We start from the raw sequence: 16,125 nt of genomic DNA, 5'->3' as shown, positions 1-16,125 counted from the left end.
CCCCTGATGTCCAGGAAAAGGTCAAATGACTACCTGTAAGAAATGGTACATGGAGAGGTTTAGGACCCCTTCTCTGTGCTTCTCCATTTAAGTTACCCTGCTACATTGACATTGTTTAATAATAGGTATTACATGTATTGAATTGTCACTGTACCCAATAAATACGTACAATTAAAAATATAAAAATAGATCCATGCATGCACACCTATAGTTTCAGTTACTCAGGAGACTGAGTCACTTGAGCCTGAGTTTGAGACCAGGTTGGGCAATATATCAAGATCCTGTCTCAGAAGACAAAAATAAATAAGTAAAACAATGAAAATAAATGAGTTATGAGGTGGGAGAAAAGAAAACAGTAAATAAGGGAAATTATTTATTAATATATTTTCCTATTGAAGACTAATATTAAAGCAAGCAAATGATGAGACAGAAGAATAATAACTGCTTAAATCCTTATCAGACTGAGGGTCTATACATTTTATCTTAGCTTCTCCCCATTACTTGACCCTGAGTAGCTATTCATTAGATGTTGAATGAATTAACAAATGACGAATCAAAGCAAATGAATCAATGGATAAATGAATGAAAGAATATGTGATTCTTACATAAGAAAGGTAGTTGGATGAAGTCATTTTCTTCTGCTCTAAGAAACAACAGTTCAATGAAGTAAGCATGTACAGGAGAATAAGACCTCCTTCTCCTATGCTGAAATCTGGCGAGTGTTAGTCCTTTCTCCTTACATTTATTCAAAACAGGATGACCAGGAGTTCATAAAGCAGGGCTCCTCCTCCTCCTAGCTGATTTCTTGGGGACTTTTGCTGGCAGAGGGTGGAGCAGAAGTGGTGGCAGGGATGCCACTTGTCACATCAGAGCTTTTCCATTCAGGCCAGTTTTCATTCGTAACAAGCCACAAAACAAACCTTATATATGAGGGCAGTAGAGAAACACTTAGTGGTACAAAGTATCCACTGCTTCCCCTAACTTCCAGCATTTGGGGTGCATTAATGACTCACATGTGTCTGAGGGATAGGAACCACAGGGGTTTGCTGTTACAGTAGTTAATCTGGGAGAGCAGGCATCCTCCGACAAAAGTGTGCATCAGTTCAGACCTTAGGTGGAAGGAACCACAACAAGATGTGCTTGAGATAAACCCTGCTGCCTTCCTCCTCTAACAATGCAGAACACTGTGCCCTTCCCTCCCTGGAGAATGGGGACATCAGTCACTCCCTTGTTGGGACATCCAGTTGCACTATGTGTCTCCTGGGCTCCAATCCCACTTGTATTTCTATGCCCAAGACCCTGATTCCAATATCCAAACATGGGTTCATCCAGATGTGCCTTCTCATTCCCATCCCTGATTTCCATTCTGTCTTCCCTTCCCCTGGCCTGTCTGCCTTCAAATTCAGGTTGCAGCTCTGCTTGATAAGCCTTGGATATAAGTTAACTTGTCTAAAAAATTGCTTCAAGGCCAAACCAGAGAGATGAATATCAGTAGCCTTGTATGGTAGCTGGGAGAAGTGAGGAAGTCTCTTCTTTATGAGAATGTTTAAAACTTCAAAGTACCTCATAAATGTAAAGGTATGCCATGATACTGACCAGCAAAAACAGGCATTAAGGCAAACTTGGAATTTTTCAAGTCTGTCATAGTTAAGTTTTAGAAGAAAGTTCATTCAGGGGATTGCTAACCGTGTAAAGTGTGGGTGGCATCTAACAACGCTTTCTCAGGCTGCAGGTATATCAGATGTGAGGGAGAGGAAATAGTCTTTGGTACTTTTTCCCTATTCTATTTTTATCATGAAAGTCTAAGAATAGTTTTCTGGACACGGGTGACTTAAGTGCACTGTGGATTTTATTTTTCTTCCAGGCTAATTTTTGAAGTGAAAGACACTGGATTCTGAAGTACCAGAGAGATAATGTGAAAAAGTAATGACTTTCTCCCTCTGTTTCTCTCCTTCTTTCTACTCAACTTTAACTTGGATGCCTGATGAACAACATGGGTTCAAAAGAGCAATTAGCAAAACCATTATCTTTGGATCCCAGCTCCTTACAAATCCCCTTCTTGTTTGAGGAGGATATTGACTTTAAATCCCATCATCAGAATTCTAAAATGAGCTCAGAGGCAAGAAAGTTGTCACCTGTGCAAGTGCACAGGCAATCAGTCGGAGGTGTGAATAAGGCCTGATCTTCTCTCCGATGGCCCATGATGAATGCTTAGCATTATGTAAAAAATTCTTTACAAAGATAGCTTTATCCACTTTTACCTATTATTTACAAACATAGATCAAAAATTCAAACTTTTTCCTAGCTATCCTTTTCATCTTTATCCCTGAAACATCCAGTTCTCCTAAGAGGCAACCAAACATATTTGTTTCTTAAATATTCTTTCACAGATTTTTTTTTATATAGGCCATTTTATTTCTTTTGTTTTTTTTTTTAAACAAGTGGTTCTCGTCTAACTTATTTTACTTAATATATTTTGTAGGTTTTTTTTTACGTGAAAACATAAAGAGCGTCCTTCTTTTTATGGCTCTGTATATAGATAATTTCATGTGCTCTTTTTTAAGCAAAGCTGTACTGAACAGCTTTGTGTGTATATTGGCAGCATACCCTCCTAGAGGTAGGATAACTAGTTATGTGCTGTAGAAATTAGATATTGCCAAATGTTCTCCCAAGCAGTTTTATCAAGTGGTACCCCAGAGGGATGCCCAAGAGCACTTTCTCTTTACCAAATACGTGCTTTCAAAACTTTGTGATCCTTGACAACATCTCTCTGCCCTTATGGATGTGCAGCTTAGGCCTAACTAGACTCATTTCCTTTTATATCTAATATGACCTCCCAGTTAGTTTAAAACCAGATGTCACTTTCTGGCAACTGATGAAATATAACTTTCTGGGAAAAACAAAGCAAATCTTTCCTGTAAGTTATACCCAGGCTATCCAAATAGCCATTACATTTTAAAGTATGTTTTATTCTTTATTTAACCAAATTCCTACTTGCAAGATCACATGGCTGTGTGTAGGATACGGCTCTGCCATGTTCTCCTAACACCGTACACGTAGCCACATGGGCACAGACTTGGGCCATAGTTTATTTATTTCTTTTTTTTTAGTTGTAGATGGACATGATATCTTTGTTTTATTTATTTATTTATTTTTATGTGGTGCTGAGGATCGAACACAGTGCCTCACACATGCTAGGCAAGTGCTCTACCACTGAGCTACAGCCCCAGCTCTATGTGAGTTTTGACAGAAGACCCTGTGATCTTCCTACAATACAGAGGCAGGGAGGCCTTTGAGGAGCTACTAAGAGACCATCTTGAACTTGCCTCTCATGTCCCTATGAGAGGGTTTCTCATTGCCTCACAGGTTCAGATGAGATGTGGGACCTTGTGCCCAGCATCCCTCAGAACCGAGTTGCAGGACTTAAAACCCCCTTGCTTCAGGCTATAGGTGGCTCTTCTGAAAAAGAGGGCCATACACCTTTGATTGCAGTCAGCCAGCCTCTCCCTATCATTATTATTTCAGTGTCAACTTTTCTATGGGGAGGCAAGGATTTGGAAGCTGGCCCTTTTTCTTCTTTTTTGTGCTGTCTACATAAGTATGATAAACTGAATCTAAAAGTAATTCGTGGTATCTTTCTAAATCACTCAGACCTTGGTTTTGGTCCCGCCTTATGTTTTACATGTGACTTTCACACTCTGTAGCACTTCACATTTTATTATGCATTTAATAAAAAATATTCATACCACTTTCTTTAGGTCAGGCACTTTACAAGGTTCATTTAATACTTTCAACGACCCTATGAAGTAGATGCTATTCTCATTTTAAAAATGAGGAAACTAAAGCCTGAAGTGACTAAGAAACATGTCCAAAGCTGGGAAGGATAGTGCAAAACTGTAATCCTAGCTCTCAGGAGGCTGACCTGAGGATTACAAGTTCAAAGACAGCCTAGGCAATTTAGTGGGACACCGTACACATAGCCACATGGGCACAGACTCTCAAAAAATAAAGGGCTGGGAGTACTTCTGGGTTCAATTCTCAGCACTAAAAACAAACATAACACAAACAAACAAAAAAAATCCAACAACATAGATAACCTAGATCACATACTTCGTGGCAGAATCAGGACACAAACCCAGTTTGCTGTCGGTACTCCAAACCACAGTTCTGCTGTCACAGAGTCTGCACCTGGGGCACTTTTTCTTAACTGCGTCTATACAACATATCAGCATCACCAGGATCAGCTCATTTGTCATGCAGTCCCCTGGGCTCCAAATCTATGCTATAAGAATCACTGATAATGGGTCCAGAAGTTCCTAGACACCTTGCAGCAATGATGTACCTGGAGGACAACAGACAGACAGGAGACTGGGTTTCTGAAGACTAAGGAGCCACCATCCAAATCCTCATCACATCCAGACTCTTGTATTTGGAGAAAAATGATTCCTATTTGGCTAAGCCACTGAAGTTGGGTTTTTGTTATATGTAGCTGATCATAATCCTAACAAATGCACATTGCTTTAAATAGAAATGATATATATTTATTTACAATCTGATTTTCTGGAGCAGCACTGAAAAATAGAATTATAAAGTAAGCCACAAGTAATTTAACATTGTCTATAATCACATTTTGAAAGGTAAGATTTTAGTAACACATATTAATCCAGTAACACATCTTTATCAAAACATTATTCATTTCAACATAATAGAAAAATTATAAGTGATTATTTTACATACTTTTAAAAAATTTAGTTATTTGTGTGCAAGTTATACATTTTGTTCATGGCACATCTCAATTTTGATTGGTCACATTTCAAACCTCAGTGGCTAAACACAGCAGTTGGGCTGATGTACCAAACAGTACAGCCCTTAGCTCCTTATCTTTGGCCTGTTTCATTCCGGTTCCTCAAATGTGACTGTACTGTATCGTCAGGGGAGCTTATAAGAACTATGTCTGAGTCCTAGCTCAGCTACTGTTATACAGCAGGACTGAGTACTGCGGGGAACTGGGAATTTCTTTAAGTTCTCTGTGTAATGATAACAAGCAATGAAGTTTGGCAATCACTGCCCTTGAGTTTTTATTTCATGAGTCTCATTATCAGTCTGGAAACAATTGGGAGTTTATCTCCGGACTGTCTCTTTCCACATCGGAACTAGCAGACTTACGCTGGGTCCCATCTGTGTCTGCTCCACCTCTCATGTACACACACTCACTCTGGGCCCCAGAAGTCTATTTGATATCACTGAATTTTAACAGGGAAATATAACTGTGATTCTAGCACCTGATCAGACTGTACCTAACCATCAAAAAGATGTGCTCTATAGTTGCAAAGAAAACCTAGGTAACAATAGAATCTTCGGGCCATGAACACATGAAGATGGATATGACTTCTGCTTGTGGCTGAAAAAGACAAAACAAGTCCCCAGGGAGGTCAGGGATCAGAAAAGCCCAGCTCTACTTCATGCATGTGAATAAGGGCAGGTGCCAGCAATGTGCAGCACAGATAGCTATCATAAATCTGGCTTTGGGTTAGAGCTACAGAAGCCAGCTGTTTGTCTATAACATCTCTTCTAAATTAACCAGTAACTCAAAGTGAGTATTATCAATACCCTGTGAAATGCTTGTATACATTAAAAAAAGCCATTAAATACAAAACAGAACAAGTTTATTCTAGAAATAAAGTCTTGAAAGCAAATAACTCCAGTGAGGTTCACTCCTTCCAACCCCAAAATACTTTTTGAGCACTTACCTGAGTAAGCCATGATATTACTTGATTGCAAAGTAATAAAATGTAGGCTTTTTATTAGTAAGCAGCACAGCTGTAGAGGTGGGGGTTAAAGGTTTCTTCACAAATTCTTGCTCAGTGTCCATTCTGTACAAGATTGTAGGCTGAGTGCTGAGAGAAGAATGATGAAGTCCTGTCTTCTGAAGCTGAAATTGTACTGGGTACAACACCTGGCGGGGGTACCTGCAGCATGTTTGCCTCGAGGGGCTGGCTGACGACAGCTTCATCATCAAGAGCTCCTGCCTGAGGTAACTGCAACAAACGGGAAAAGTCCCCTGCTGGAAAGGGGTGCAGGTGTGGTGTTGGCAGTTTAGAAAATGTTGAATAAATAAGATATCTTCCATTTTCTTGAGAAGTAATTTTTCTTTAACAGCATTAGTACCAGGACAGAGATATCATGTGCTTCCTCTTGTGATGCTCAACACTACTTCAGTGAGACTCCTGAAAATCAAGTGTGTGACCTGAACTTAATGACAAAATATCAGGGTGGGATTGAGACATTTGACAAATTTACTGGCCCATACTCTTTGAGAACACCAAGAGCATGAAAAACAAAACCAAGAAATTCTTCCAGAATAATGCAAACTAAAGACTAAAAAGACATAACAAAATATAACTGGAGCCCATGATGAGATCTTGACACGAGAAAAACATTCTTTTCCTCTCTTGATACAAAAGGTATCTGGTGGTACAACTGGCAGATTTGAATAAGGTTTGTAATTTAGGTAACAGTATTACAATGGTATAAATTTTCTGATTTGGGTAATATAATTTGCAATTTGCTTATGAGAAAATAACACTGTAGATGTAAACAAGTTTTGTAAAAAATTTTAAACATGGAAGACTATTTAATTCCTGCTCATATAATTCAGAATATGCAGCAAATCCAAAGATAGTCTTTAACCCCAAATAACCTGAAATAACAAAAGTATGTGTCTTTTACTTAGGAACTCTCTAGGACATGCCAAACTGAGACATTTTTCTTAATAAATAAGACTTCATACTCTGGAAAAAGTAAACTTGATGTTTTGTGTCATTAGGTAGAAAATATTTTCTTTCCTAGGAAAAATAAAATTCTTCATGGTTAGCATTTTGCTTTAAAGTCTTTTGAAGGAAAAGAAAATTTCAAAAATCAAGTAGGGAGTGGGAATATGTTTTTCAGTTAAGGTGGACTTTAATTGTATTAAATGACTTGCCAAACTGTTCACTTACCTATGAAATTATCAGTTACCAGTGAAAACATTATTTTCAGTATTTTTAAATTTTGGTTTCTCTTCTTTCATCTTCTTAATAATATTCAACATTTGTTTTATAGTGTTTTTTCCTGTGGCTCTTCAGTTCAAGTTCTTGGTGTGCCAATCCTTCAGAGTTCAGTTCAGATTTTTATAATTCTTTTTTTTTAACTGTGATCTGAGACTGTTTTACAAGTGGGGATGAAAGTGTCTAGTCCCATATGATAGTTAAAAGAGAAATTCTTAACTGCATTTCACATTGCAGACCCTCTTCTGTGTGGTCTAGTGGATACCAGGACTTTTGGGTAACTTGGTCTCAAGGTCCTCACCTTGCCCACTCTTTCCTCTTCTGACTGCTCTCATTCTACCTGGGTGCAATGAAGTGGGAGCAGGAAAAGGCTAACTTGACTGGAACTTAAGAAAATGGGCATAGGACTCTTCCAACAATGACAGATGTTTAAGCTGTTCTGCCTACTTTTCACCAATTCTTCAGAAATTTTTGCTGATTTCTCTTGGAAACCATCTCCTGCTTCTCTGCTTTCTGCTGGTGCATCCCATGAACTCTTGCTGTAGAGGATCTCATCCAGGCAGCTCTCTAAAGCCAAGTTCTTTTTCAGATAGCAATAAGCTGTCTTGATCTTGGCCTACTATAAATATATCCACATTCTTTGCCTCCTTGGCTTTTAGGAGGGTAAACCAATTCTGATGCAGTTACTTCCCATACCACCATCTGTATGGCCAGCTAACCCCCATCTTTTGGCTTGAGACTTTCTCATTGGTCTGACATCCCCCCATATCACACAGATTACTTTCCAGAATAGCGTGTGAGGTCCTAGTGGCACATCCTCTCCTTTCCACCACTGGACAAGCAGACGATGGAGAGAAATGCCTGGCACTCTAGAGCTTTTCTCTGTAGAAATTTATTTCCAATCTTTTGGACTCTTCAAGTTTAATCCTTTATAAGACACTCTAAGTAGGAACTAAGGTTTTCTGGGTGCCTTTCTTGCAATCCCGGAAGAGACAAAAACAAACAAACAAACAAAAAAACCAAGGACTATTTCTGTATGTTTAAGGATCAAGTAGAATTTGTATTTTTAAATCTCTGAAGTCTAAATTAGATTCTTCCTTCAAAAAGCAAATCGAGTTAAACAGAACTCTTGAAGAATCTCAAAGTACTGAAAATCTCAAGATTTGGCTACATGCAGGGTATGATAGGAGATGCCTAAGTGATTTGAAACCAACTCACTTCCTCAAAAGGTTCAGAAGCTAGGAAGAAATCTCAAGACAGGCTGAATTTGCTGAACTGGCTTTGCCTAGTGTGATGTGAAACTCTTCAGGTCCCATAGAAATAGACCAAAGGTCTCTAAAGATGTTTCTGGCTTCTTCGTTTCATATGGTACTTTCTGATCCATTTAGCATTTCATAATACATCCTTCATATCGCCATCTCTCCCCAGCCCCCTGACCAAAATTTCCAGGCCAATTTGGGGGCAAAGAAATAAGGTAGCAAAATTACATGTTCATTTTCCTGTCATAAAAAACAAACTCAGAGACTATTTTTCAGGTATTTAATGTCAATGTTATTTTTACTATTCAAGCAGGCCTTCAACTAACTTTTTTGGCCTGCTGGGCTTTCTTTTCATTTAGTTCTTTTCCCTTCTGTGAACTAAACTGAATCCCTGGATGCCCAGAACATGCCCTGTTCATGGCATGATCTCTTTCTCTAACGAGCATTTGTAAGCCCCCCAGCTCAGCCCCAAGCTGAAATCATTACTTAAAATTATTGCTAACATATTTGCCCATGTCCTCCTGCCTTAGCCTGTCACTTCCTTTTCACTATAGGCAACCTCTAAATTAACAAAAAAATAATTTTAAACATTTAAATAGTTATACATTACAGTAGACTGCATTTTGATATAAAATACACAAATGTAGTATAAGTTCTCATTCTTTTGGATGTACATGATGTAGAGTTAAATAGGCCATGTAATCACATGTGCAGGTAGGGTCAAAACATCTCATTCATTCTACTGACCTTCCTACTCCCATACCTCTTTCCCTCCCTTCACTCTCCAATCTAATCCAAAGTACTTCTTTTCTTCTCCCACCCTTATTATGAATTAGCATCTGAATATCAGAGAAAACACTTGGCCTTTGGTTCTTTAGGATGAACTTATTCACTTAGCATTTCTCTAGTTCCATCCATCTACCTAAAAATCCCATTTCATTCTCTTAAGGCTAATACTCCATCGTGTATATCCACATTTTCATTATCCATTCACCTTTTCAAGGACACCTAGGTTGGTTCCATAGCTTAGCTATTTTGAGTTGAGCTGCTATGAACATTGATGTGGCTGCATCAATGTAGCATGCTGATTTTAGTCCTTTGGATATGAACTGAGGAGTGGAATAACTGGGTCAAATAGTGCAACCTCTAAATTTTAAACTTATTTTTCATCACTTTGGTTGAAGAAATGTTTTATAAGCAAAAGATTTTATTTTTGGATTTCATAAGGATCATATTGCATATATAGTCATTTGGGGTTGTTTTTTCACTCAACATTGTTATTAATGTTCAATCATGTTGCCAACTAGTTATAGCTGATTCATTTTCACTGTGGAAAATTATGTTACCGAGTAAATAACCATCCATTTTTCCTTTCAAAGGACACTGGGTTATTTCCAGTTTTTTTTGCTGATTCCAACAGTGCAGCTGTCAATGTTCTTTCATTATTTCCTGGTACACACAAGATTCCTAGGAGACATACTAAGAATTATTGGAATATGAATGTTCACCTTTACAAGGGATGTACCAATCTTAACTCCTAGCAGCAATGTGTAAAAATCTAATTCCACTACATTTCCAACAGGTGATATGGCCAAAATACACTAACCTAATGGAGGTAAAACTTGGTTTGCATTTCCCTGGTTAAATCTCTTTTCTGTTGTTAGTGGGGATTGAACCCAGGGACACTTTGCCACTGAGCTTGCCACTGAGCTAAATTCTGTTTTTCTTGAGACATGATCTTGCTAAATTTGCTAAAGCTGGCTGACCTCAAAATTCCAATCCTCCTGCCTCAGCCTCTGGAGCCATTGAGATTATAGGCATGTGCCATCCTCTTGTCGTCTCAATTGCCTTTTCACTTTGATACCTTAATATGTAGTTTAGTTTCAAGATTTAGAATTTATCTATTCTTTTCTAGCTGGTGCTTTGTGTGTCCATTTTAAAAACTTTTCTTAACACTTCAAATTCAACAAGTTATTCACCTACATTCTTATGAAATCCCAGTTTGATTTTTTAAGTCTTTCACCTGGAATTGAATTTTGTGCATGGCATGGCATGAGGTAAAGAAAATACACATGGCATTAATTTTTTGAAAATTTCCCAAATTGTTATCTTTTCCCTTTCAACATAGGAAAAGTTCTAAATAGCATCTGCTCCCAAACTAAACTAGGTGTATTCATGGTTCACAAACTTGTAGATTATTTCTAGTTTTAGAATTAGCCTTTTTGGCTCAAAATGTAAAGTCTGGCTCATCTGGACTTCCCTGAATGTCATCTGCATTCCCTCTCTGCTTGCAGTCTTCAGCAGTGCATTAATATCCATGAGACTTCTGCTAAAAATAATGCACATTCCTGGGCTCTAACCTAAAATATTAGAATCCTTGAAAATGGAAATAGGTATTTCAAACAAGTTATTAAGTGATTCTAAAAGCATTAGAAATGAAAACTACAGGCTGTTAGAAGGAAGAACATAGTCCACTTCTTCACAATCTGAGTCCCCGAACATTTGAGTTCACACTGTTTTCTTAAATCGGTAGCTTCTCTTGATGCCCTTATACATGCTCTACTGTCTATGTGGAGCGCATTCATTCTGCAAATAGTAAACAAAAACATATATTTCTGAAGAGCTTTAATGGTGGATGGTTCAAGTCAACACCCAGTTCTGTTAGAAAATATAAGCACCTACTGAAAACATTAATAGGGCTATAATTTAAGTGCTGGGATTGAAATTAATGCTGAGAAGCCTTTGATTATATTAGCCTACTTAAGTTCGGGCTTTCTGAAATGTCATGGAATAAACTATGATCAAATATTTGAATCTCTGGCATCACCTAGGGTTAAGTATGCTCGAATATATTCATTCTTCATTTCTGCATCCCAAAGTCACATATACTTGCATGTCCAGCATGATTGAACATCCTCTCTCAAAATTGAATAGTTATAGTTATACAGGATGGGTACAAATATCTTCCAAATGCTTGGCCTATCAAGGATTTATTCCAGTAACTTCCAAATTCTAAAACACTTTGGGGTTCATCGTCAGCAAACAGACTTCAAAACATTCAAATAAGTAGCAAAATCAGATTTGGATTGACACAGGTAGTATTAGGTTAAAATAGATGTACTCAATTACCACCTGGTTAGCCAAGTTCTCTTAGAGGCCTTTCATGGAGTTTGTTAAAAACCAAAAATTTACCTAGACCCAACAATCTTATTTTTAGGTCTTTTAACATTTATAGGGAGTTAGAATTAACTAATGATATTGTGCTTGTTAGAAGTAACACTAAAGATAAAAACATAGATTTACATTTGGGAAAAATGACCCAACTAGCCATTTTCCAGTACTTGGTCTCATAACACACATTAAGACTGTATTTCTAAGCTACCATTGTAATTTCCTATATGATGTATATATGGCATATCCTACAGGAATGTGATAAGCTCTTAAGTAAAACAGCATCAGATAAAAGTTTTTAACACATTGCACACTCTCATGCAGTGATTATGATGCACTTGCATTCAAATGAATTACTGTTTTCCCCCATACACAAATCATTGAAATGATGCTGTTAAATGCTTAAGTCTCTAAAACTTCTCAGATTTTTAAGAACACCTCACCATTAAGTTTCCAGTTATTCTGTTTCACTTTCAAGTTGAGGTGTGACCACAAATAATACTAAACTGCATCTTCCAAATTAGTCTTGATTAGTTCGAAAATATTTGGGGCTCTTGTGAGACTGCCAACTATTTGTAGGGAAGACAGGGAGGAAAAAATATTGAGCCCTTAAAATTAAGTCACTTAATATTTAATTTTCTTATCCTCTCCCTCCCCAACTCTTATGATGTATATAGAATAAGAAATAACAAAGCTGCCCCTAGACAAGGGCTACAGGAAGTTCCTTCCTTTTCCCTAAGTAGAGCACTGTTTTACTCTCCTAGGACAACTGTGTTCTTTCTTTTTAAAAAGAAGTTCCAATACTTCACCCACACAAAACATATCACTGGATTTTTCAATTTCCTGGTGTTACCATGTTATGTTAACAAAAACAGACATAAAGCCTTGATTTGGGACAATTAGGGAAATAAGTTATATAAACAAATTTATTACTCAAATTCCAAGGGAAAAAAATCTCAAGTTGGAAATCATTCTTCATTTATTGGCACTACTATGTAGAAAACATTAAATCACTATTATCAGTGAAGTACTATCACATTTATTTCAGAAATGAACTAATTTAGATGACTAATGCCTATAAATAGCTAATAGGCAAACTTTGAAAAGTTTTATATTTATTTATAATTTACTTGAATGAGATCCCATCCTTAAGTCTACTAGATTAATTCTCCTTAGCTATAAAAACAATTATTTCACCAACCTGGCCTGGGGAGTCAGGAGAAATCAACAGGTAAGGTAGGAACTGTGAAGAAGATGCACTGTTTTCCCAAATGCATGAGATCTTTTCTCCTGGAAATAAAAGACCCCAAGGCCTCCATTGCACTTTTATTTGAATGTACTATTTGGGAAAATAGTCCCAAAAGGCCGGTATTTCCCAATTTAATCTGAGATCATAATAAAACAAGCAACAAAGCAGTGTTTGGGATTTCAGTTTCTCACCCTTATCACCAAGACTCACTGCCTCCCATCATCAATATTTATTGAGCATTTACAGTGTACTAGGCACAATAGAACATACAGAAAACATTGTCCCTGCTCTTGAGGAGCTTACATTCTAAAAGGGGGAAAAAAAATACAACTCTTTTAAAATGGAATTTTTGTTTGGTGTTTTCTGTAAAGTACTGAGGAAATATTCTGCAGGGTGAGCTTTGGGTATAACTTAGCCCCATCATTATTTAAAGAGAGGAAGAGGAAAGATTTTAAAGGCAGACAATGACAGACCATTCAGGATTGGTAGGGTTTACAGGGAGATAAACACAATCTCATCAACTAAGGAGAGATGTGCTGCAGTAAAGAGGATGTGGGAAATAGTTGGTGGGATGCAAGCAAAGGAAGCAGGGTGGGTATCTTAGACATTGAGTGGAGCCAGAAAGATCATGCGGCCTTTTCCCAAGTACACGGCCACCAAATAGGAATGGTTGGTGACAAGACAGAAGGCTAAAAAAGAAAGGTAATCTTGTGCACCTGACAAAGGATCAAAATTGAAGGCAAGCCATAGAATATCAAGAAATTCTTAAAATCCAAAATGATTTGGAAGCACAAAACTTTCAGTTAATGCTACCCAATGTCATGATGGGTCAAGAACATTGTGGCTTCCTAAGTTAGAAAATGCCATATACCAAAATTTTGAATGGAACACAATACTTTTTTCCAATCAATCTCACCCTCCCCCAGAAAACAATTTTTTTTTCATTTTTTGGGGGGAGGAGGGAGGAAGGGGAACATGGGACATGGTTGAGAATGGTAGTTATATTAGTAGTATTCTTATTATAAATTTTGCATTTAAACTTGGTAAAAGCCCATTAGCTGCCAAGAGGGAATAAGGAATACATTTCCAAGAATGTACAATTTACTTTAGAGAAGTTTCAAAACCAAAAGACTATAATTTACATGAAAAGCTGTAGAGAAAGTAGTTGAAAAGTCCATTCATAAAACTTTTATTCCACTTACATGAACTTAATACACGGGTTCTTAACAATTATGCTTGGATTGTTCATGAAAATTTCATAAGACATTAAACAAAGCTAGCCATCATCTCAAGTTATTTCCCTGTTAACTATTTTTACAGCACATGCATGTTAGGCAAGTATCAAAAAAAAAAAAAAAAATCACAAAAGCAAAAAAAAAAAAAAAAAAAAAAAAAAAACCTAAAAAAGTTAAATACAAGGGGTTTGTTTTGTTTACTGCTGTGCTTGATATACATGAAGTAATGGATATCAAGCAATTCATTTTTACTGCATCTTTACTTTTACATTTGTTCTTAGGTTGCCTAAAACATTTAAATACAAATAAAATGTGTAGCAAAAATAATGAAAGCAAACAGCAGGTAACTTTACAAATAATGGAATGTGAACCGTTTCTGCCCTTATCCAGAGTAAATTGGGTCACAACTTTGTCTAAAGGAGCACTTCTGCAGCTGTAGTCAAAGTTGTGTACACTGAGATTGACTATTCCACAGAAACACATGATTCACACATGTAGGATCCATGGGATATCTGTTTCTACTACAGCCTTGTAAGTGCTCCAATCCTTAAAGTACCCACAATAACTACACCTGTGACTGGAACCAATGATCCCTTTTATTCCCCACCAGGACAAACCAATATGTAGGCAGTTTTCTTTGCTTAGACATGGAAGCAGTTTTAACACTGGCCCTTGTGAAGCCACAATGTACCTAAAGTACTATGCCAAACATTTATAACTCGTATAAAAATTCCACATCCCCATATTGGCCACCTCAAGATGAAAACAGATAACTCCCTAAATGTTAACTGGCTCTACTCCCCTAATATTAAACATAAAAACCACATGGGAAATATAGAAATTCAAATAGAAGTAACATAAACCTGTCATAAATCGTAAACAAAAAACTATTTGTGGGACAGCATGGATGACAAATGGTCTACTGTGTAAATTTTAGAATGAGGCAGACAAAAGTTGGAAGGCCGGTTAATTTTCCCCTCCTTCTCCTGCTTCAGCTTCGTCTCCTTGGGTATCTGATGTCCACAACTGGTTTTAAAAAAAAAAAAAAAAAAAGGAGGAAAAGGTTTTTCAGCATGTTTCAGTTTGGAGAAAAGGGAAAACTTTCATATGTATGCCAAGTCCTAGCATGTAACCATGTGTTTTAGTTGATGAGCATTCTTAAAAAGGTAGCTCTACTGAAAGCAGCTTCAAACACACTTCAACATAATACATTTATTTCCTCCTTACTCATCTTTGTAAGCATGATACATATACAACACAGTTGTCTTCAAATAACAAAGTCAGATGTAGCAAACTTTTGTCATTCATAAAAGGTGAAGTAGAATAAATCAATTAAAACAAAAAAATGAAGTATCAAAAACTATCAAAATATCTTGTCCAGAAGAAAAGCCCCAATCTGAGATGTATATATATATACTTGTTGAGTGCAACTAAAGCAGAATTAACCTAACTTGGCCCATGTTCAAGGAAATAAGGCTGTTTACTCTCCCCTCATAGAGCTTTGACTGACCTCCCACTCCAAAGAAAATCCTACATCATATAAAAGTCCAATCAGTATCTACTCTGGGTTAACTGCAAATTTAGCTTTTCTAACATTTTTAGCTTAGAAAAACATACCATCTATTTATATGACTCAAAATAAATGCTGAACCAAATAGTATGGTCAGAATCAAATATTCTAAGAGGCAAAAACAAAACTTGTTTCATAGTGTTGTAGATTGTTATTAACATTTTCACTATTATTACGGTCCTGCAACAGGTGAAAAAAATTCCATTAATTCATTTATTTATTAATCAAATATATCTCTGGCCTGGAAATAAGACTACTTCCAAGGTCACACAGCTAGCCAAATGACCTTTTGTAACTTGTGCTCCTGTTATATCAATAGGAGTTTCGCAGGACATGATGAAACTGTCTCTAAGGTCTCTTTCTAGTTCTAGCCTTCAAGGAATTTTGAATTTCATGTATAAATGTTAAAAACTTGACACAAGATAGTTCTCTGGGATAGTATGTTGATAATTGTGGTCAACCAGATTCAGACTCAAATACTAGGTTAGGTTTGTGCAAAATTTCTTCAGTTGAGGATTGATCAAATCAACCTACAATTTTATCAGCTGATGACAATAATAAGGCTCAGCGAAAACATAGTAAATAGTGACAATCA

The 16,125-nt window shown here is 36.9% G+C and overlaps 1 protein-coding gene across 5 annotated transcripts in view; it reads right to left on the bottom strand.

Annotated features, from left to right (window-relative positions):
- Ywhaz (tyrosine 3-monooxygenase/tryptophan 5-monooxygenase activation protein zeta) overlaps positions 1–16,125 on the bottom strand; it is a 113,692-nt gene that overhangs the window by 74,525 nt on the left and 23,042 nt on the right. For 3 of the 5 annotated variants that reach the window (XM_027948726.2, XM_027948717.2, XM_027948734.2), the window contains exon 6: positions 12,790–14,986. The exons of the other annotated variants lie outside the window; for them this stretch is intronic. In XM_027948726.2, the coding sequence (XP_027804527.1) occupies positions 14,927–14,986 (60 nt within the window). In that variant the 3' untranslated portion in view covers positions 12,790–14,926. Of the gene's footprint in view, positions 1–12,789; positions 14,987–16,125 lie in introns of those variants that run through there. 5 annotated transcript variants of the gene reach the window in all.

This window comes from Marmota flaviventris, chromosome 15 (assembly GCF_047511675.1).
Source record: "Marmota flaviventris isolate mMarFla1 chromosome 15, mMarFla1.hap1, whole genome shotgun sequence".
Lineage (NCBI taxonomy): Eukaryota > Metazoa > Chordata > Mammalia > Rodentia > Sciuridae > Marmota > Marmota flaviventris.
Note: the sequence above shows the minus strand (reverse complement) of the source record. Positions and strands in the feature narration are given on the sequence as shown.